A 25,090-nucleotide genomic window follows, 5' to 3' on the forward strand; every position below is an offset into this window, starting at 1 on the left:
CCGTTTGGTCTCCAGAGTAATCAAACATTATATAAATAAAAAATGTTTTGGATACTTTATGCATTTAAGTGGACCTCTATATCTACCATGGCTGAGAGACACTGTGGACATTCAGTGCTGACTATTACCTTCTGGCAATGGGGACAAAACTGGGAGAAGATTGAAAAGCAACAACAGGCTTTATTCATTTCATAAATATGCAGCCTTTACAACGTAATTCCCTCTGAAATTTTTGTCTTTATAACTGGGAAGGGGAGAGTTAATTTATTTAGTGACTGGCAGAGAAATTCTTCGAAAAGAAATACAAACCTAAGAGAAAGATATCTTTAATGTAGCAAAACTGTTTACAATATGGATTGACTCTGAAAAGCACTGTCCTTTTTGGATTTCAGTACTGTAGTCAATTATGTCAATATACAGCTTTTCATTGTGTGACTAATTAACACATGAAAGCATGTTAATTAAGTGCCTTTCCCAAAATTCCCACTAAATCCCCCAAACACTTTCCACTCTATGTTATTTACATTAAAAACATGAAAAGAATAATAATAATGACGATACAGATTTTATAACTGCAATATATTAGTATGTTCTTCAGTGAAATCAACGAAAGTTGCACAGCTGAGAAGGAAGAGACTAAATGAAACTGATGAAAAGTGAAGGGTAGCCAAGCAATGCTGTGGGGGCCAAAAGGTATGGTGCAGAGGACCTTGTACCATCTGCAGTGTGCCATACAAGGCACAATAATGCTTACAAAACTATTCTACTCTAAGATGCAAATTCACCCTATGCTAGTTTAAAGCAATAACAAGACATGGATTTTCATCTACTGCTAAAATTCTTCTTCGTTAACAGGACAACAAAACACAAAATATAATTGAGCTTTTTGAGAACTTGGAATATGATTGTCCACCTACATAGCTCAAAAAATTATTTCAAATAGGGCAGGAAGTTTCAGCAAAGATTATTAGTTTTGGTATTCCAATAGAAGAAATGTCACTATAAAAATACTAGGATTAGTCTAAACATACAAGAATACACAAAACATGTACACACACACACACACACACATGGATAGAGGGACTAACAATTATGTAATTATCTTATGAGATGTTAAATTACTCCTTTCAATTATCCTAAAAAATATGTTGAAGTTAACACAGTTAGCACTCCATGTTCCAAGGTAACCCAATACAGTAATTGAATTCCTTCAAAAATACTCTAACAGGTGAAGAGGTAAGCATGCTACAACGTACATAACTGAAACTAGGTTGATAAGTACAGGGCAAAACTGAAGGTCAAAATTTACCTACACATTTAGGACGTATTGTAGTGGGCTGGTGAGCTGTCAAGACTTCAAGTAGGTCACATTTCTCAAACTGAGGTCATCACTCAACTCGTTATGAACACTGCTCATCAATGATCTTATTGTTATTGACAATTCTAAATGGTTATCTGTTAAACACAAAACTGTACACGTTTTATGACAAGATGATTGCATTTAAAATGTACTTAATCAGTATACACATAAAAAACTTAATTTCAATTTAATCATCATACACTAAACAATTTTAGAAACTGATTTAATGTCCTCTTCATTATTTGCCAGTATAAATTACCCTTGATGTATTTTACACTCACTCCTCTTTTTATAAGACTTCTTTTCATAAATACTAATAGAAATGAATTAAATGCTCTGGTAAAATGCATGCGGCAAAGCAAGTCCCTAAGTCAGAGGGAAACCAAATATCAAGCAAGAAATCTTTAGAAATGAGATGTTACCACAACAAAACATAGCAGAAACAACCAATCGAAAGCTTGAAATGAATCATTCTTTACAAAGCCTTCAAGTTCTGGAAAGTTAAAAACTAAGCAAATGTGGTGCCAGAATGTCAAATCTACTGGACGTATTTAACAGACAATTGTAAAATCCAAATAATCAATCAAAATTAAACTTGCCAAGAAATTTAAATTTTCTTGAATAGCATTTCTTTTTAAGCAGGCTATACCATTGTGATTAAAATACACCCCGATCCTCAGCGTCAAGAAATCATACCAAGAAACGACCAGTGTACAACAAAAATGTTTGCTTTTCAAGTACAGAAGTGTACAGTATTAATTAAAATCATCAAGCATCTAAATTTTTAAGTATTCAAGAGTTTCATATACCTACAGTATCAATATTTCAGAAACTTAAAATGCACAAGAACTTTCCTAAGTATTATCTGCAAGCAGCATATACAAAATACTTGCTCAGGAATTTTATGAAAAACTATCTCATGTCAACAAAATGCAAAGAAACAGAGAGTGCAACAGTTAATTTTCAAATATGCTTGAAAAAATATGGCATTTTGGGAACTACTTAAATATCTCACTTTTTATCTACACTTGCACACATACATGCGCCCGTAACTTAGGTTAAAGAATTATAAATATTAAAATCTTTTTGCACATACAAACCACTTTTCTGCAAATGTATTATAGCAGGTCCCTCAGGGGCAAGCCAAGTCCAGAATTTTAACTAAATTACTAAACATCCCTTTCAATTCCATTCACAGACAACAAAGATTCTTCCAGTCAATCAAGGGGGAATGAGGAAAAGTCATTCTTCAAATGCAATGGCCCTGCTTCTATAAAAAATAATAAACAAAAATTTTTCTTTACTGTATTCATATAGTATGTATGTAAGAACTTCGTAAACATTTAATCTTAGTTTCTTCATAATGCCTTAAAGATGTAAGATCTTGCGCTCTCCCATTTTACTTTCCTCATAGCCATATGCACTGTTTGTATACGTTCATAACTAGGAGGTTTGATTCTAGGCCAGAAATGTGTCATGAGGCCTGCCTACCATAACAGGACATATCTTCCATAAACCGTAAATATGTACTTTAGTTACCTGACTACCTAATTTCCAAATTCACTTGTATCAGAGCTGAAGCAGTGCAATCCATGTTATTTTTGTTTTCATTACATGCATTCTCCCTTAAAGGGTTAACTTTGGTTCAGTTAGTCTTTTTGGTTAAAACTGTTAGATCCACACCCCCAAAATATGTTTACAGCGGTTTATTTCAAGAAAGCGTTTGGCATTTCATGTTGGTCATCCACTAAGAAACTGATCTGACACAATGCTGCTGAACTTTGTTGGTCCAATGACTAAAGATAAACCATGTTACTGCCCACGGTAAGAATGGTTTTTGAACGTAACATCATGAAAGATTTCATTGGTAAGCAAAAAATACATCTATACCAAACCATGAGTGGTTAAAGAAATGATTTCTCTTGAGTTCCTAAGCTAGACTATCTTGTCAAACCTTGTATAGTACTTAGTTCAGCTAACAAAGAAACATAAAATAACATATAATACTGCATAGACTTATTGATAAGCCAAATCCAAAAGTACCAATAGTGATTTATATTTCACTATGCTATTAACACTCAAAGTGCCTAGCATGCATCCTTTAAAAGAATCCAGCCTATCAAAATGCATATGTTTAAAGTAAAAGCTTATTGAAAGCTTTACGTAGTCATGGAATATGCGTGCAACATTTCATGTGCTTTTTTCTTCATCTCCATTCGTGTGCTTAGTATATATTTAAGAATTCCACCAGAAATTAAACGTCAAAGAGTACTAAGAGGATCTCTGACAAATATTATAAAGCCAACATCAATAACTTGGACATTACTGTTTGATGCAGAGTACATCAAAATCCATAGCAAGTCATTGGAAAAATTCAAAACATTAATGAGATGGACATCTCTGGCTGATATACATACAAAGCAAAAGCAGATCCTTGAATAGCTAAAAAAAATGGATCACTCACATTTACACCTTTGGTGATATCTTCTTAGTTCTTCCATCAAAAAAAGAAAAATAAGTCAATATCTTTTATCCCTTTTCCCTTTTGACTACTGTACCCTCATAAGTTAAAAATTTTATTAAAATAGAATATTTAAAAACACAAACATAAGAAATTATCTGCATTTAAAACTTTGACAGCCATTTTAATAAAATCCAGTAAATATTGTTAATCTTTAATTGATGTTTATCCTAGTTATGAGGATACTCCAAGTAGGATTATTCTCAACATGTTTGATATACTGAGAAGGCAATTACTTCTTTGGTTTCTTCTTCAAGTTAAAGTAGCTAGAGCCAAGAATAAACAAGAGCAATATGTCAAGTACTCAACTGTTCATTTCATCAGAATGTCTTTATGCCATGGTAGTTTTCACTTATTTTATGTACAGTTGGGAATTTCTTTTTAATTACTGACAGTGAAGGAAATCTGTTCACTTGCAGTGTCAATATAAATATAATCTCAAATGTAAAATGGAGTTCAATTTTTCACAAATAAAAAAGTTAGTCTCCTACAAATCTTCTGAACATCTCCTCTGGTTAATTTTTACATAAAAAAATTATGAGGTCATAATATAAAATTGAGAATATAATGAAAGCCCAAAATATTCTGAATGACATATGAAACCTCACAAGCAAACCCAAGTCAATATTTTGACCTGGAACCAACCATTAGATGCAGCCAAGTGTCTTTTGCTACCTGGCACTCAAAGGTTAATGTTACCTCTAAGTAGTCAATACCCAAATCAAAATGTACTAAAAATTCTAACAGCAAAAAGTAATCTACCATTTTGTAGCAAACAAAATAAAAAAAATATCTTTGACAATAGGTATGGCTACAGTACTTAACAAATAATTGCATTTTATAACCCTGCAGTTATATTGGAAAAAAAAATAGACTATTCCACTGTGGTTAAAACTATCAAATAACTTTGCCTCATATGAGAGATAATGGTCCTTGGTAATACAAACTACAATTAAGAAGATAATAAACCACTAAAAAAGCACCTTCCTTGGTTACAGCATTAAATACCATTTATTTGGCAAGTGCAACAATGAAGGAACAAAACAAAATAAGAAGCAATACTTACCACTTCTGATGGTAACAAGTGCAAAGCAGGATTTGCAAACAAGGCATTCCTGACTATAACTTTCAATTACAGTCAAATCATGCAGTGGAAAAGTGACAGGTTGCAGTGATTTTTCCACTTTGAGCATTCTCAAATTATGCCTACCTGTTAACTCAACCTTTCAATTTACCATTCACCAGGCTATAGCTCTGGAAAATGGCATACTTGTATTTTAAAAGCATGATTCCCACTAGTACTGACATTAATTATTGACATACTAGAGCAAACTCTCTAAATATTAGAATATTGCCCACACCATTTATGTCACTTCAAGTGAATATCTCTATACTGATCTTTTATGCAATGGTTTTTCTTATTTCTATTGAGTCTATTCTGTTTTCAGAATACGGTGATTATTATCATTGCTAATAACTTTCAGCATTACAAATATAGAATTATTCACTAATGATAACTTTCAGCATTACAAACGCATTATATAACAGCCTTGTAACTTAACATGAGAGATGACTCTAAGGATCTAAGTAAAATTGAAAATGTTAAAAACCCAAAACAATCTGAATTATAAGTACAGTTCAAGTAGATAAAAGAATAAAAGCTAGATCTATGAATATTTTGTTTGAAAATGAGTGGTCTTACTCAACTAACAAATAGCATGGCCTCTTATGCATGTATTTAAGATACATATGCTTAAGTGCACTGACTGAGCTTATCCAAACTCTTTCTATCCCAGACTGTAATTAATTTTTGACTTTCAAATATTTTACAAATGCTTACTTAATGAAATCCTTGACATTCTGTTGTTACCCCTTCTCGACAAAAAGAAAATTTGTAACTGTTAGCTGATCTCTATCCACCACAGAATTTGATCTCTTGCTATCTAATAATTATGTGGATGCACTTTTAAATACATGCACTTGACCTTACAGTGAATGCACCAGAATAACAGAGTATTATGTCATTACTTATTACAATAAATGATGCTCCCACTTTCCAATCGCTACAAGAATGACAATACAAAAAATGGTGCCACAGCTGGTGAGGCTAGTTAAAATGTCAATTCACACTCTAAATAAATAAAACTTCAAGACAGAATTAAGATAAAACAGCCTCTCCTGTTATTTATCATTAGCATACTTTTCACTTCAGGAAATGGATAAGAAATTCCACAACTAACTTTTAGGTATATCAACCTGCAAATATCCAAAAAATTTTTGCTTCTGGCTCAAGTAAGGTTAAATACTAACATCAAGAGTATGCAAAACCGTTAAAATATCCAAAATAATCCTACCCCAATTCCTGTGTATCATTCAATGTAAGGTGAAAGTATGAAGGACAAAAATCATGTTTCGAAGAAAAATCTAAATGAGCCTGTCCGTCCCATCTGTACACATCTTCAATATTCCATTTGTCAAGCAGTATCTGTCATATTCCTAACACAATGTGCAGTGATATGAAGATTAGCTATTAGCTTTTGCAAATCCTACAAAATCTGAATTAAATGAGTAAAATATAAACAAGTACACAACTGTATACCTAATGAGGCAATGACATGATATTAGTGCCTCTGTTTCTTAAAAGCTGAAAGATGCATGAGAATATATAAAAAAAAAAAATAGAAATACTGAAGAAAATATTAGTTAAGTTATTCTTATTTACAGTTTATATTAATGAAACCTTAAATACTTAAAAGAAATATTCTGAAAACAAAATTCAAACTAAAGAACTCTGATAATAACAAAAACCAAAACGTAAAAACTTACATGAATGAAACACTACATAGCTACTACCCATCAAGTTTTTAGGTTACAGAAGAAATTTGACTAAATGGGGACTTTTCCTGGTGAAAACACAGAATAAAAAAATAAAGAGATTGTTCTAGATTTAAAACTTACATTAAGTTACAATATCTTCTATTATTCTTTGTAAAATAGCCTCCATATCCAGTTCAAACTCCTTATGTTCCTATTTTTATGTACATAACTTAATTTTGTCAAGACGTCCTTTGTATACCTATGAATACTCCCAGAAATTGGTCCCAAATGGCCAAATCCTGAGGCGATGGTGTTGACCTCAACTTGGTGGGCTGTTACATAAGGAGGGGTCTGGCACAATTCACAGCAGCCAGCGTGGCACTTTGTCAACATCACGTCGGACCTCACCAAACCCAGACTCAATCCCTAAATGCAAAATCAGTGGAGAGGAATGCCCCAGAAATGACTGAATGCACTTTCTGGATGTTCACCCAGAATATTCATGCAAATGTGACAGATGCTTAACAGAAAATAAGACAGAAAAAAAGAGCCCTTTTAATGTTAAAGATAGTCATTACAACCTATGAGTAATGGCTTCGTCATCTCTTCCTCAAAGCAGTTAATTTTCTTGATGCTGAATTTTTATTCTTTTTAAGCACATCTACCTTTTAATTAATAAAGCATCAACTAATCAATGTTAATGGGTAAATTCTGTTATAATTACTTGTACATTGTGACCTTCAAAAAATGTAGTACATACAGTACTGTAATTTTAAAGGATAAACAGTCAAGAATGTTTTACTTATATGGCTAGAGGAAAAAAAATTTCTATCGCTCTCTCTCCCTGACTTAAATTTTAACCATTTATGCTGGGCTTACACTGCAAATTTATGGTCATTCAAATAATTTGACCAGTTTAATAATAATTTGACCAATTAAAGAAATGAGAGAGAGAGAGAGAGAGAGAGAGAGAGAGAGAGAGAGAGAGAGAGAGAGAGAGAGAGAGAGAGAGAAACAATATTATTTTACTGTGTTTAAATCACAACAACATAGCTATGGAAAAATTAAACAACAACAGAGCCATGGAAAAATTAAAATGAGTACATAGGGATACAAACAAATTATATGAAAATATTTTGCATTCATTTTTACAATATATACAACCAATAGGTAGTTTTGAAAGCTATTTTCATAATCTGAATCCTATATGTAGTTTTGAAAGCTTATCTCCAATCTTAGTGTGACCTAACTGCAGTAAATTTATTGTTATAATTCAAGCAACCAGTGCATTTAAAATCTTTTATTCAATTAACAATAAGTACTGAAGATCCTGCTAAATTAAGTCAATAGTTGCAAAGTGATTTAAGAATAATAAATCTACTCTGTATTATGACTGTACTGTATCTACCTTCCCATCACAACCCTAAAAACACAACTGTAAAGTGCAGTACAGGCATTTCTCAGAAGTGACATGGGAATAAAAGTTTTTGGTAAAAAGACTGACAGCCTTTGATGGGAAAAGTGCCTAGACTCAGACACGTGACAGAAAGTACAGTCAGTTACTAAACTAAACTGGCTAAACTGTAGCATATTTCCTAGATGATCATTGTTAACTGTTAGTCTCAGATTTCCATAAACCACAAAAGCACCTAAGAGATGGGTGAGTGGCATCCAATAAACCACCTAAACTCTCATGACCATATTTTTAGATCATACAACATGCCAAGTTAATCATTCCCTTTGCTCTCAGTTACAAGTATAACTGTTTCATATGTACAGTATATCTGTGATTAAAATAACAGCACAACAGTGTTCTGTTTGTGACATAACTGTTTCAGATTATTTGACCTATACAGACTGCAGGGAGGACATAAATATCTTAAAGGCTGGCTACACCAGATTAACTTTGCATTAGGATATCTCGCTAAGCATGTACAATCTGCATACATGTCCTCAAAAGTCTGGAATAGAGTGTTATTATTCTTCTTCCTTGCCCTTCAATAAAACACTTGGATTTTGTTGAAAGTACTCTCATTACTGTCCCCAAAAATTATGAACAGATGAATGGCCTCCTTAAATTTGACTCATCACGAAATGCACAGATCTGGAGCCCAGCATTCCCATTGGGTACTCCTAGGAGCCACTTATGTAGCACTGGACAGTATTTACCCATTAAGCATTACTTACAGGCTAATAGCCTAGGCAGAGTCTACACTGCAGACAATAATAAACATACAGATGGTTAAGGTGATGGTGTTGAAATTGATGGCTCTACATAGTCAGTAACCATGCCCAAAGCATATAGACCACCTGTTCTGCTATGTGACAGGACCCAACAAGTATAAGTCTAACCAACCTTGTGCCATACCCCTAATATACAAGCTCAATATAGTTGTCTGGCAATGCTGCACTGGTCAAATATCTACATGCCCTCATCACTTAATTCATGTTCTATGGACTTGAAAAGTCCAGGCACATCTGAAAATCTTGTTTTTCCAGATACAAGTGTGCTTCACAGGGCAAAGGAGAAGGGTCTCGTTGTCTTTGGCATAACCAAGAAGTGAAAAATGGCAAAGGGACCAGTGGCTTGGTTCCAGCTACCAGGGATTTACCTTTCTGTTTCTAAGTTCCTCAATATTACCCATTACTTTTTCAGTTTTCGTTTTCCAACTGCTTTTGTTTTTTCTTCCTTATGTAATCTATACAACATAAATATGCTAGGAATTATCAAGAACATATGATCATAAGCTTGATCTACAAATAGCTTACTTTTACAAGATACAAGACAGAACTATTACAAGATACACGATAGAACTAGAGCCTACATTCAGATTTAAGATAGAATCATTATAAGAAACAAGAGAGAACCAATTCTATGAACCATTAGAAGATACAAGACAAAACCAATCTATTTGGTTTCAACCAACTTAGATGTGATCTTTTTCTTGATGCTTTACATGATTCAGAATACCTGCACTTGATGAAGGGCACAATGTATCTATTGATAAAAAGCGTACAAATCTTTTCTAACTCAGTCCAAAATTTACTTCAGCAACTACACTTCTATATTATTTAAATATGATAAGAGGTTCCATAAAATAAATAAATTCACTAACTTCACTACTGCTCAATGATTTACAGTTCACAGTATTTTAAATGATCTGCAACTTGAGATGAGTATAGTTCAAATCTCTTATTTAGTATATTATGTTAATTTTACTTAAGTTTTTATAAATACAATCAAAGAATAACTATGACAGGTGGATCTCAATTCACTAAGAGTCTGCTTACTTATAATCGTCAACTGCATGTGAAGGCAAATTTCAAGTATTATTATCAGGTCAACATAAAAATAAAATCACGTTACAGTATTCACTGAAAAGACTATCTTTTCCCTTTCAGTAAAATTTTAAAATGAAATTCTACCTCTATGCATAATGTCCACTAATGGAAAAGCTTTTAGATGCAAGGAATGATGGCAACCTTGCTACAGCTTTCTACATAGCTGGCTGATACATTTTGGTTACTGACTGTGTAGTATGTACTTCGGTACCAAAAACCGAAATACTTAGATCCAACGACCAAAAAAATTAATTCATGCATAACAATAGCAAAAGAGGTACAATATATACAAGACTGACATTCACTTCAAGATCTAAAATCCTCCTCACTTACACCTTGATTGCCATTAATGTTCTTGTAATATTAATAATAAAATGCAAAACTTACAATTTCCCTATGGAAAAACACTGTTACTTTAGTTGCAAAGGTATAACACATCACAAGATCTACAAGTTTACAATTAACATTTGCTTATACCCCTTAAAAGCTAAGGGTAAATCAGATCATAAATTAGTGTGATTTTGGACCAAGTGCAAATGTATGTTCCACATTAACACTTGTCCAAAACATTCACAAAAGCTGCAGCCAGTTCGAAAACTTTAAGTGGTTTCACAGCAAACCCTTTACTTATAAAGTAAATAGCCCACATTCATTGTCTTCATGAATCCCATCAACCTTATTCGTAATTTCAAAAGAAATATCATCTGTAGGCCAGCAGCACTTTGCACGTGCCTCATAGATACTTGTGGGGGGGGGAGGGCTCACTTTTTGTGCATCTAGGAAGTTAGTAAAAAGGGTTTCTGTTTGCTTGATATTTTACCTGTTTGATACTCCAGAATAATTTTTTTTTTCTAACACTGCACAAGCATTTACTTCTTTTAAAAATTTTTTCAATGCCTTTTTGTCACTATCATTGGATGATACTTAGAAAAGGGGCAGTTTTTTTAAGTTCTTTTCCTTGTTTCCAAAGAAATAAAGTTATCATAATAAAACTAATATTGTAATGCTTACCTGAACACCTGAATTTGCCCTTAATCCCACTAGCCTGAACAACTCTCAATTACCAGTCCCACTAGTGGAAAATTTTAACAGCCAGCGTTACCAGCGCTGCAGGTAAAATCTTGTCACTTGAGCTACTATAACAAACGGTTGGCAACGCTGACACAGGTGTGTGCCGACACTCCTAACTTCGTCAATTGCTTTATTCAAGCTCAAAATTGATGTGGGGAAAGGAGGGTGGAATCATTCAGGTGTCCAGGTAAGTATTACAATATTAGTTTTATTATGAAAACTTCATATTGCAATACACTCCCTGAACACCTGAATTTACCCGATTAACAACATTTAAAGGAGGAGGGATCAATTTTATTGCACGCCCCTTTTTACAACCGCAGAGATGGTAGCTCACAATCTGTTCTGCATAGGATATCTGTTTAGTCATACACTCACCATATCAATCAATGCTTTCAGTGAAGAGACATGCTGGAGAGTACTTTGATCGTCAGTCAGGTCAGCACTGTCTCTGTCTGTCGACCTCCCAAGTGGCTCTTCAGAACCTCTCATGTATGGAGGAGTACGATGAGCCTCCCATGTGGCTTTTCAGAGCCTCTCATGTATGGAGGGGGATGAAGCAGTGTGCAGAGCTGCTGTCCCTCTGGGTAACCCATCTAGGTTGCGTATAAGGCCGACAAGCGACAAAGTATCTCTACGCCGACAAAAGAGCCTAACCTACTAGAGCACCCCCTTGGACTCTTGTAGGGAGACTATCAAAGACTAAGCTACTTAAAGCATACTAAACCCAAGTTCATGTGATTATACTATCACTGCTGTCTAAGATTCTAAAGACTAAAAGGGATTCCTCTATCTGGTTACCCAAGAACCTCCGAACTAAGAGAATACCACCTCAGCTAAAATGAACACACCCTAGATAATACAGTTAGCCGCTACACATGGACTAAGAGAATAATCCTCCGATGAGGCGAAATGAATGTCTCTCAAGTAAAAAGAAGTAAACACTGAGACGGACTTCCCAGTAGCCGCCTCCAGAATAGAGGACACTGAATAATTCCTTAGAAAGGAAGATGAAGTGGCCATACTCCGAATACTGTGCGTTCGGGGTAAGACAGAGCTTGAAGACCATGAAGAAGAACCCGGAGAGGCCTGGGAAATCACCTCCCTCAGAAAGTAACTAATCGCATTCTTTGACCGCAGACGGGAAGGATTCCACGGAGAGACAAAAAGTGTACGCGGACGAGGATGGAGTTTCTAGACCTTTGACAAATATATTTTTAATGCTCGCACTGGACATGAAGACATCTCCGCTGGATCGCCAGCAGCAAACTCTTGCAGAGAAAGAACCATTAATGAATGAGGCAGAGGGTTAACCTCCGACTCCATCTTCACCACAAAATCCGGAAGAAAAGACAGATACATGTCCTTTCCCGCATAGGCAACCAGCCTAGAAACTGCCTGAAGCTTGCCCACCCTTCTAGCTGTAGCTAAAGCCGATAGAAAAAGCGCCTTCTTAGTCAGTTGTTTTAATGTTAAAACTTCAATGGGTTCAAAAGCAGGGGACGCAAAAATTGAAGTACTTCCGACAAATCCCAAGGAGGGGCCTGAGTTGGCAAGACAGGACATTCAGTCTTAAAAGAACATAATAAATCATGGATGATCTTACCACTAGAATTTTGGGAAGATGGAAACTAAATGTACTGCTAAGCACTGAGCGGTAGCCAGCAACAGCCGAATATGAAAGACCCCTGACTTTCCGAAGGAATTAAAGAAAATCAGCTATCTTAGCAATAGAAGGTCTGGAGATGGAATGACCTTCCTTATGACACCAACTTCTACACATTTTCTATCTGACCTTGTAAAACTTACGGGTTGACTTTCTCAAGCTGAAAGAAAGCTGACTAGCCACAGCTTTAGAGAGTCTGGCCTGTCTAGCTGCTCACTCGACAGTCACCATGCAACTAGGTTCAGCATGCGAGGGTTTGGATGATAATGGTGAAAACGCGGTTGTCTGAGAAGATCTTCCACATAGGTGGGAACATCGGAACTTCCCTGAGGAGCTCTAAGAGTTCTGGACACCTAGGTTGCAGGGGCCAGAAAGGAGCTATTAGAGTCATAGACGTCTTGACACTCTCCCGCAATTTCCTGATTACCTGATGAATGAGACCGAATGGAGGAAAAGCATACACCTACATGTGATTCCAATTTTATAACATCGCATCGGTGCTTATTGACATGGGATCCACCACTGGTGAGAAATAAACCGGAAGATGATGGTTTAATCTGTCGCAAATAAGTCCACGGCTGCTAGTCACTTCCAGAGAACCTGACATACTACTTCTTGAGCCAAAGTCCACTCTCCCCTAATACCTGACGAGGGCGACTTAACAAATTGGTAGACTCCTGATGGACAGGAACACCTCTACCTGTTGAGGGACCGACTGGATCCTCTCCAGGGTTGGGAAAACCCTCAAAGGAAGAGAGAGGGAATCCTCAACCCTAAATAGGTCCTAGATTGTGTTGGAACTAGGCAGCTCTTGGCAAAGTTGAGACGAATACCTAGTATCTTGCATAGTTTCAATAAGAGGTTCCTCGCCCTTACTAGCTCCTCTGGAGAGGAGGGAAGGATCAGACAATTGTCTAGATACCTCAACATTCTGTACCCTTGACGATGCATAATTGCCGACACCGGAGACATGACCCTCATAAACACCACATGAGGGGGAAGATGAACAAGATAGAAATCTCGTCTTTTCTTGCTCACAAACATCGTAGACGAAGCCAAAGCATTCGGAGAAAGAAGAGAAATGTCCTGCTGGTTAGAAGCCACCACCGACACTAAACGACCATCTGCCTTCTCCAAAGCCTATCTAACCTGATCAAACCAAGCAGGAGCAGGAGCTGGCTTAGAGGCATAAAAAGACTCAAATAAAGACTGATCTGACGAATGCAGCTGGCCCGGAGCTCTTGCTTGAGGGTACCAAGAAGTAACACACTCAAGCATACGTCTGTAATCGTTCCTGCTAGCAAGAGGACATTCTAAGTCCGCTGGAATCTCCTGAACCTCCAGATGAGAATCCTGTTCCGCAATGTCTGAACGGTCTAAGACAGGTGAAGGAGGAACTGAACGAAGCCCAGACGAAGACGAAGAGCCTGCAGGCAGACCACCCTAACCAGAATGTTGAACACCAACACCTAACCAGGTACACAGAGCTGAATCCACATTGCTGATTCCACCGGGAAGAAGAGAGGGAGGAACCAAGAAACCCGGAGCCGATTCCACATTGTTACCAAAGGGAAGATGAATGAGAGAAGCCGAAATCATATTGCTAAACCCAGGGGGAGGATGCGCAAGTGAAACCACCTGCGGAGGGACAGAAGAAGACGAAGAGGAAGGAGGGAGAATGAAAGAGGTAGAAGCTACACTCGGAGGATCTGCAGCGGAAAATGCAGGCGATGACAGCCGCAGACCGCTCAGAGAAGGTACTGCAAGACCAGTCAAAACCAAGGAGCACAAACCCGAACTGGAAGTGACAGGCAAACCCTGTGAAATACCTATACTACCAGAACAGCCGCTTGATGCGGAAGCAAGGGGTTGCGCATACCCAAAGGGTTGGAACATGAAATGCCTGAGGCCAACTTCTGCTGAAACTGCTTTTTCACCTGTCCAGAAGATCCTCCTACTGAAGAAGACTGTACTGAGGAAGGAAAGGTGGAAGACAGAGGAATAGCAGATGAAGAAAAAGTTACCTGAGAAGAGGAAATGCCAAAAGTCGAAGAAGGAGGGAGAGCGGAAGATGCAGAAGCTGCAGGAAAGACAGAAGAAGAAGCTGTAGAGGAGACTGAAAAAGGAGCAACAGAGAATGTGGGAGGGGAAGATGAAGCGACAGATAACCCAGAAGAAGAAGAAGACTTCTTTTAACAAAGGGACAAAAAGTCACACCTAGATCCTGATCCTGACTAACATTATCAACATAAAATTTATCATCAACACTACAAGGGGATTTGGGTGGATCTTTCACTGCCTGCTCCGTGCCGAGGGGGCCGGCAGAACCTACCCACTCGGAGGCTTGCGGTTCTCCATTACCCTCAGCAACCATTAGGGCTGGTTCTGGAAGAGGCAGGGGAGCTGAAAAGGAAAAAGGATTAGATATCCCAACATTACTACTAACCCTATCTGAAAATTGTTGGAAAAGACTGGTTATTAAATTTGTTATACAGCACTTGTAATCCTAGCCTCTATCAGTTTGACTGTCTCTGAACTCACTAAATCTTTCGGCTGATATACAGCAGAAGCCTGAGACACTCGAGGCCTGAAGAATTTGACCTCCATTTGTCGCCCTTACTAGCCAATGACTTCCGATGATGAATGTAATCCTCCATCTCTTCTACCATCCAAGCGGAACATTCATCGCGACGAGTCTGCACATCACACTTAACCTTCCTACATGCTGACAGATTGAATGTCTATCGTGTCTCAAGGTACTCATCCGTCTCTTGCACGGTAGTACAAGGTGAAAGAGAAGACTTGTCCATGATGACCAATTGAGACCGGGAACCTGCAAGTCCAAATCCAAAAACGTTCCACGTCGAAGATATCCAGAAAAAGCTCAGCAACCAAGCAAAAGTCATAAATCCAGGAGAAAAAAAACAGTAAATACAATCCAGGTCTTCACAAGCTATCCAAAATACAAAAGAGAAGTCGGGCAACAGGATCAAACTTGCACTGTGGAAGGAAACAACCGTCCAGCAGCGTGAACAAAAAACAATTGATGAAGGTAGGAGTGTTGGCACACACGTGTCAGCGTTGCCAACCATTTGTCATGGTAGCTCAAGTGAGAAGATTTTACCTGCAGTGTTGGTAACACTGGCTGTTAAAATTTCCTACTAGTGGGATTGGTAATTGAGAGCTGTTCGAGCTGGTGGGATTAAGGGCGAATTCAGGTGTTCAGGGAGTGTATTGCAATAGCACTGCTTTCTTATAGCTAGCAAACCATTTCCCTGCTCTGAAGTGTTTTTTGTATTTTTCTAAGTGCGGGCACTCCCACTGGATCAGTCTGGGAATGACATGGTAACTGTGGCAGTTATACAAAAAAAATTAATGAACTCAACAGGTGACACCCAGTGAATCTAAACATGCATGCATACTACTCACCTACAAATTACTGCTACTCCACTCTTTCATTCAGAGAATATTTGCTTGGGAACACTTCATGGCAAACAAAATAGCCACTAAAGATAACAAACATATGTACATACATGTACTTAAATAATTGTGGATTTTCTTCACCCAATAATGGGTATGTTATAAAACAATTTTTATTTTCTAAAAAAAACCAGTCACAGTTCTTGCCTCACAAACCCTAATTTTTTCTCTCAGCTAATTGCCCAGAGAGTCTTGTTTGCCTGTAACACCAAGCTCTGTAATGAACATACACAGTTCTGCTGACCAGCAGATGATGCTCTTTGCATTCAAGAATGGAGTATCTAGGATATATGAAGACCACAAAAGTGGGCTTTTTAAATGTAATGGGCTTGTATGGACAAATTAATTTAATGAAATAGATTTTTAAATGGTGAATTATGACGAAGGCTCAAAATAGAATATAGTAGATTAAAAAATTGCAAATATTAACATACTCATGTGGCTCTAGATAATTTATAGTATTTATACACCATACTCATGCACAATTTCTTAGGAAATTCTGCAAACATCCTATATTCCAAGTCAAGAATAAAATCAAAGTCTGTACCTTAATTACTACTAAAAAGTCTCAGACTAATACTTTATTTACTATACAGTGGCAGAACTCCTTTTACAGTATAACTCACTACAACCAACCAAAAATATTCCTATTACTGTACTTTTAACACAGTAATGGCTACTAATTCATAATCAGAATTATTCATGTAAATTTGTAAGAAATATTTTCAATTTTAGCTTTCAGAAAACCCTTCTAAATATCTAGATTACTTTATCTTCACTTCTATCCAAAACAAAACATAAATAAGCAAATAATCAGATGCAATTTGCTTTTTCAGTTTCATGTCATTTGCAAAATAGTTCTTTATTCTAATTAATGAATAAAATTCTCAACATTATAAATACCCAACCATCAGCCTTTAACCATTACAGTACTTCAATTTCCAAATTTTCGAATTTATGTCTAATTTCAGTCCCGATCAAAGTACCATCAATGCAGTTCTGTAAAGAGGAGTTCCACTCTACATAAACTTCAGTTGTACATGAACTGTTTAATCAAACAACTCTCTAATTATGATTTCTATATTTGTGTGTGACAGCAAGATATTGCCAAAAACAACGCCATTAAACATATAAAGATATCAAAATAATAACACTGCAAAACGGACACATGCATCATCAAAAGGCTAGTTCTTTCAGTGCGAGAAGTGTCTAAAATTTTCAACAAAATATTTCAGTGCGAAAAGTGTAAAATTTTCAACAAAATATAACACATTAAGCTTAAAATAGTATGTAAGCAAAATAACCAAACCCTCTGATTTCAAGATAATTGTTATGTTAAATAGCAGTTGACATAATACTGTTGTTTTACTGCAGATATAAACACAAGCACTATGGTCTACAAGCATTTCTATAACCAAGCGGAATAGAGGTTTAAAATCCACCTTAAAGTCAAACATTTCTAACTAAAAATCTATCCTATATTCCCCTGTACCCTCCACCTTAATTAGAGAAATTCTACTAATTGGTTTAAAAAGTATTCCATGTTAAGTTTTTATTACACACGGAGTGTGTCTAAAAGAACCTGGCAATCGCAAGGGAGAAAACTATAATCAGATGGATATCTGTTAAAAAAATTGTTTACAAAAAAATTCATGTTACTGAAATTTTCCTGAAATTCCATTCTTGAATAGTCCAATATGAAGCACGACTCATAGTATAGACAATGGCTACTGGTATATGAGATAAATACAGTTCACACCTAATCTTAATCTATTAATGAATAAGAAAAAATTCCGAAGAATGTTTGGATAAACAAAAGCATAATTCCCATTAAGGGAGATACTTTCAAAAAATTAAACGAGAAAATTTATCAATAATTTACTTCATATAAAAGATATAAGGATTAACTTTCCAGACTTTTGTAAATAAATTCACCTACAAAAAGAACTACTGTATACATAAAGAAAAATCTTTAAATTGCACCTTCATATTTACCCAGCTTCACAAATACTACTGACTGAAGAAACAATAAATACAGGACTACCAGATCCACAATTTTAGCCCAACAAATACTACAATTATAATTTTACGTCAAAACTAAAGGAGATCAGCAAATTTTTTTGGTCTTCAGGTATATTATCTAAAGGAATCCTAAATTTGATACACATCCACAACAAAGTTTTGACAGGGGTTTTTAATTCTCAATACTGTATCGGGAACTAGTACAAGAAAACTGTGTACTGAAATGACTCTTTACTTACAGAGAAATCAGTAGAAGGTAAGGAAATAAATAACATGAAAATCTGAGTGAAAACATTTCCTATAGTAAATATACATGAATGTAAAAAATTAGCATTCATATTCTTCTTATCTATCTGAAAGGTATTGTTGCTAAGTTCCTAAAAATAAAGGGTCCATAGCTCAACTCAGAATACCTCGTGCAATACTCACTGAAAGTTAGGTTGGATGCGCTAAAGGTATATGTGGAAATAAAATGTACTACTGACAAAATTAAGTCCATATATTAAAAGCAACCCAAAAATCTTACAACATATAAAATAAACTTATGAATAAAATAATTCTTTTTCTTTATAAAAATGAACCAAGTGCTGGCAATGATGATGCAGTGACTTAATATGGTAAGAGTAAAAGGGAGGAATAAAATGTGAAAAATTATGTGAACAAAATAATCCTGATGGGTTCCGGCGCTTAGTCTTCAAGACCTAAATTTCATAATCAATCAATCAGTCATTTCAGTAATGCCATCTGTCTCAAAAGAAATACTGACTAACACCTGCCAGGTAGCAGGTAGACAGGCAATACTATGCTGAATATCTCTGAAACTAAAAATTTTAATCTCCTTTCTTGATAAACATGTTTTTGAGAATGCTCTCTCAAGAACAACTCTTAAATTAGAGAAAAACCTAAATTAGAGAAAAACCTACTCAATCATAATTAAGTAACTGACCCTTCCCTGCCTAACAAGGGAATACAATCATTTCCAACTATACCACATATATCAAAGTAATACCTTGCACAAGAACACTCAAAGTTAATAAAATTTAAAGTGTTGTGTTGTGGGACCTCCACCTCCACTGGCCACCTTTAAAATACACTTTCTGACTCCTCTACTGAACATACAGTTTATGTTCTCCAATTATTGATATGTACTGGCCCACAAAGATATGAAGGACCCAGTTTGCCTATGGCAAAATATTCCACAACTTTGCGTTTTGCCAACTTTCAAATGAGATCCCAATGAGTGCACTGCACCATGCTCAGTGGGCTGATCAAACTACAGTACTACATAATATTATAAAAATATTATGAGATCTCTAGCAATCTTTTAACAACTTTCACTGCTACTTCTTTCCAGAGGCATTACATATCATGTTGTAATGCCAACTAATTTGACTTATGTAGTAAAATACTAATAGAGTTGACAAAACCTTTATAACAACATTTTAAGAAGCAACATGTCAAGAATCTCATCTCAGGAAAATTAATGAACTTATTAATGCTACTCAAGTCAAGGTCCATGTGTGATAACGCAGCTACCACTTCAACTTCCCAGTCTACTTAATGCTTGTATGTCCAAGAGCTGGTACTGTAATTAACTAACAGTTCCAGCTAACTACTTACAATAAAATAAAAGAATTGTTCTAAGAAGACCATTTCTTATAATTTTCATCATAGTTTAATGAAAATTGAATTGGTCCCTTCAGAATATTGATGACTAGTGAAAATACTCGTAGACATAAAGACTGGATTCCTTAGATTATAGAACATTCACACTGAATATGTCACAACAGTCCAAGCCCAAAACATCAACAAAAGCCTAGCTACTTAACTGGTTCTGGCAATAATACAGTAAGCAAACATATACTTGAAATCAAAAGGGTTTGAATATTCCGACTTAAGAAGGGTGAAAGGTCTTGTTCTGCTGTATCAAGGCAAACAAAACCCATTACCTTACCTGTGTTACACCTTCTTTTCTTACAGTTGTGTAAATATCCCATAACCTAGCAGTGAAGCTGTCGACTCTGACAGTGCTGTTGGCCAAGAAATGGGGAAGTAGCATACACTAATTTCAATGTTTATACTGCATGACAATGTCATATATACAGAGAATTAACACATCTTAAAAATAAAATTAATACATAAAGGTTTTAAAATGAAAACCAATGTGGACTGATTTCAATGCAACAAGGGCTACGATGAACCAATAATACAATGTTTTTCATAAATCGGCTTTAAAAGGTATCATAATATTAAGATACATATATCCTTTCCTATGAAGTACGATACCAAATAACTTCATGTACTGGGTCTCAAATAACTAAAATTATACTTACTTTTTAAGAGTGGACTCTAAGAATTCATGATCATGAGCTACTCTGTGCATCAGGACATTGATGAGGGGCTGTATTTTGACCACACGTTCAAATTCTCTCTTAGGAAAAGCCGACGGTAAAAGAAAAAATGGGGCAAATTCCAACTTATCAGCATCATATCTATCTCTGTATCTCATCCCAGCACCTAGGTAAGTCAGAAAAAACAAATATATAAATACAAGAATAAGAGCATCCTACAGTACTCATTATCACTACAATTCAAATTTTCAAGCCAGGTTTTCCTAGTGCAGGGTTAGACCGACACCTATCTTATGTAATTTAGTTTATTCTTAAATACTGCAAGCCCTAGTTGTTTTCTTTTTCCACCATTTTCAAGGCATTTTTACCTGGGCAACATCCATATCTAGACTTAATCCCATTTTGAGTTTTGTTTTCAATAATCCTCCTTAATTCAGTAATATAAACACATTCTTCGCGTTTCCTTAATTCAGTAATATAAACACATTTTTCACGTTTGTCTTGATTCGAATGTCTACTGTGGCTTTTTTCTTAACCAATCTTCTGTAATCCAGCCTTTTTATTTTATTTACCAGTAACTGTAATTAAATTAAAACTTTGCTTTAATTTTCATATTAAGCCTTTAAAAATAATTATCTCATAGATACATATCACTGGAAAAAGGAATGCCTACTGAAATTTGCTATCAGAAATACTTGACTGTTATATTATCACTCACCTAAATAAAAAAAAAATTAACTTCTGATATTCTACTTATATTCAAATCAGGTTGAGTACTATACAAAGCAAAATGAAATGCAAACTACAAAATAACTACTATAAAAAGTGAAGCTTTCCCAATTATATCTTACCATGCAAAAGAGCAAAATCTTTTGCTTTAGGAACAATTTCTTTCAAAACGTCATCCGGGATCGGTAAGGGCATACATCCTTCTAAGACACGTGTAGTTTTATCACAGGAGATGGATTTCTGAAACAAATACAAAGTTTTCTTCAACTTCCTTCACTAACATCTTAGTAAAAATCTACTAAAAGTATAATACTGTAGTTCCCTATTTCACCAAAAAAAATACAATAGGAACCCCTTATACATGATGAGTTTGTTCTAAGGACCTTCCCATAAGCAAACAAACACAAATACTAACAACATACAGTAGAGTAAACGGCACTGTATTAAAGTACCTGTTTAACTTAAAAGAATGCTGATCCTCAAAACTTAGTCTTTTTTAATACAGTACTTTTAAAATTAAAAAAAAGGCTGATTGCCTTTTCTTCTTTTTTTCCTTTACCTGGCTCTGGGTTCTGCCCTTCCTCACCTTGCTCTCCCACAGTTTTGGACTGTCTTTCCCATTGTTCTATCAATGGAACCTTCCCATACTGGTGCCAACCCAGCAGGACCGGAGGGTTCTATCCCTTCCAAACTACAGCAGACTGGGTTGGAGAAGCAGCTCTGTGAGGTCACTGTGCCCATATGTATATTAATCTCAAGAAACTTCTTAATCAGCCCCTGGGTACATGAAAAGAACTACAGTACACTAATCATTCGAACTTTCCAAGTACTGTACACAAGACCTCCCTTAAAACCCCCAAACAAATATACTTAGGATCAGGTTAGAATGTAGCCTATCCCTGTAAGTACTAGCATAATTTTTCAGCTGGATTACAGGAAGGGTACAGTGTCATGAGGCCCTTTCAGTTAACTGGGACGAATTTATGAGTTTTACTGATTACATACATTGAATCTGTTAGCTGCCACCAGCTACGTAGTCTATGAACGAGTATAAATTCCCTTTTAATTAAGTGCTTCAACGTGAGTAATACATTTAAACTGTAATACTAATTCAAAGGAGTAAATTCTTTTTATTAATGTAAGGTTTTCATCAAAATATTTCTGATTCACTCAGCAAATGTATAATCTCTGGGTTAACATAATAAGTTATCTAGACCCAAGTAAGTAAATGCATGGTTAAGTCAGAGCAAAACAAAACCCACGCAACCATTTGTACTGGGAGATGTGGCAAACATATCAGTAATTTACTGATGGAAGCTTTGACTGCAATAAGAGAACAGGTCATAAAGTATGAAAATTTCATGAAATAGGAGTTGACAAGCCATATACAGTTTCCCAAAAACTACACACAACTTCCCTGGATGAGTATGTAAACCAATGCTTGCTGAACTTCCCTCTCCCAATGTTAAAGAAAAGGCAAGAGGAGAAAATCTCACCAACCACAGCCTTTGAATAGCTTGCTCTGTTACCTAACTTCTCTACAACACACCAGACCAACAAGGCTCACACACACTGGGGGTGTCTGCAATGCAAAGGAGAAGGGAAAAAGACCTGGTACTCTCACTTCCATTCTATGGGGAATGTCTCGTCATCCAGAGATACTGCATCTCCCCCAATATCAAACCAGTCTAGGTCACCAAAACCCAGAAAGTCCTGGCCCTCACCCAGATAAATATGAATGACCTTATCATTCTAGGGTATGTCTTATGAATGTTCTACATGAAATAGGACATTCACATTTATCCAAAGCCTGCAATTCTGTTTATAATCTAGTCTATTGGCTGGGTGCATTACGATTACAGTGTTATTACTTCATTTCATCTTGGCAACAAAGTTATATAATATACTGACAAAGGCTACTGAACATGCCATATACCCTATTCAAGGCTGTACAAAATATGACTGATAATCAGGCATATTTTAGCCTTCTAATCAAAACTTACAAAACTTGACTTTTGACTCACATTTCACAAGGGTAAGGCAGCCCATGTGATATTCATGGCAAAAATATTTTGCCTAAACTGTGTGTTTAGCCTAGCCTTCAGTCAAATGTCACCCCTAAAATTTGTGAATGTGCCAGTCAGCTTAGGCTGACCTGTAGACATATTCAATTTTTACAAAAATAAGTAAATCATCCCCTAAGCATACATACCTTAGCCTTGGATACTTACTTTAGGTTAGGCAACGATTGCTTTAGGCATCGCTTTCAGACACACCCAAAGGTATAAGAGTTTTTAAGACAAAGCAAATAGCGATCTGTGGCACAAAAAAAATGCAAACTGACAACAATATGTAATGACAGCGGTGGTATTCATAATAAAGTAGAAAAGTCAAGGCGTTATGCAACGTCCTTGAGAGTGAACATCATCAAGTAACCTTAGAGTATCGGGAGATGAGTTATCAACTCGATCCCTTCCCTTTGAAACTTAAAGAGTGCAGACTCGAATATCATAATTACCTCGTCGAATATACTCCCGTTCGAACAGCAGTCACTGCCACAGGTGGCCATTTTCAGCTGGCATGGGCTTCACAGACACAAATAACCAGAATTTCGGTGAAGAATAACGTCCGCTATAGAATACCGGGAGTAGCTCCTTTCACGACGAGACCCGTCTTGGTACTGCACTGTCATCGTTACTTCAGCACATGTTTGGGCATATTTTGACTAAACGTCAACTCTTCTTCTTCTTATCCCTTTCACGTAATTGATGTACGTCAAACTTGAATAGATTGCGTCTATTTTCCCCAATAGAAAATTCCTCGACACCCCCGCCGTCTGCGTTTTGTAACAACACCGATTTTTTGACGTTAGTTCATCTAATATTTATAGAATGACTTTTGATATTTTTCATTGTCGTCGGATATCAGATCTCGCTGAAGTGGTATCTTTAGCGTTACTACCCTAACAAGGGTGGTCTATGGGCGCGATAATGCACGGTGATGGTGTAATTTTGTATGCAAAATATTTGCATGTTCCCCGTGAACTCTTTCGGGTTAGGAGTGCAAGCAACCTTTTGGCATTTAGAACTGCTTACTGCGTCTTTTTCGCTTTCCTGGAATGTAATAGGAAGTTAAAGGAGAAATTTCGAAATTATTTCAAATATTTTCTATATATAGTGTATTCTAAAATATTAAATTGACCCATTCTTTGCACAGAAGTGTATTAAATGATCACGGTTGTGAATTCGATATTTTGATGAGAAGAAACGCATCCGTATGTGGTCTAAATTAAAGCAATAATGTATGGCATTTAAGCACAGTAAATGTGTAATTCTTATTATGGACCGAGATTTTTCCTTCGGAAATGGACAGGCTTTAGCAATTCCACGGCTCGTTTGGCTTTCAGACGCTGACTTAAATGTGCACTAAACAACCAATTCATGAAAGATATTTAATCTATTCTTCCCCGGCTACTAGTCCATCAACTTGGTTTAAAAATTTTGGACCTCGTACCATATTTGGGTGGGAAATCGCGTAATGAATAACTGAAAAATCACTATTGGCGCAAAACAGTATGATAGGAATCGGATGTGAAGGGTCCAAAGTAAACTCTTATGGCATTCCGACTATTTCTGTAAATTGCAGCGCTAAATTTATGACCCTAGTTTTCACCTGAAGGAGGAATACATTACAAGAGGTAACAGTTAATCAGTCACCTGTAACATCTTAGA

At 36.1% G+C, this 25,090-nt stretch overlaps 1 protein-coding gene across 2 annotated transcripts in view; it reads right to left on the minus strand.

Annotated features, from left to right (window-relative positions):
* LOC136849151 (glutathione synthetase-like) overlaps positions 1-24,435 on the minus strand; it is a 59,403-nt gene extending 34,968 nt beyond the window's left edge. Inside the window, exons 1-5 of one of the 2 annotated variants that reach the window (XM_067122228.1) lie at positions 23,878-24,435; positions 21,482-21,599; positions 20,613-20,796; positions 20,234-20,309; positions 6,958-7,124 (exon numbers count right to left, since the gene is read on the minus strand). In XM_067122228.1, coding sequence (XP_066978329.1) covers positions 6,958-7,124; positions 20,234-20,309; positions 20,613-20,796; positions 21,482-21,599; positions 23,878-23,928 — 596 coding nt within the window. In that variant the 5' untranslated portion in view covers positions 23,929-24,435. The remainder of the gene's footprint in view (positions 1-6,957; positions 7,125-20,233; positions 20,310-20,612; positions 20,797-21,481; positions 21,600-23,877) is intronic. The other variant, XM_067122229.1, reaches the window with a different exon arrangement.
* Positions 24,436-25,090: the final 655 nt, after the last annotated feature.

This window comes from Macrobrachium rosenbergii, chromosome 20 (assembly GCF_040412425.1).
Source record: "Macrobrachium rosenbergii isolate ZJJX-2024 chromosome 20, ASM4041242v1, whole genome shotgun sequence".
NCBI classification, from domain to species: Eukaryota; Metazoa; Arthropoda; class Malacostraca; order Decapoda; family Palaemonidae; genus Macrobrachium; species Macrobrachium rosenbergii.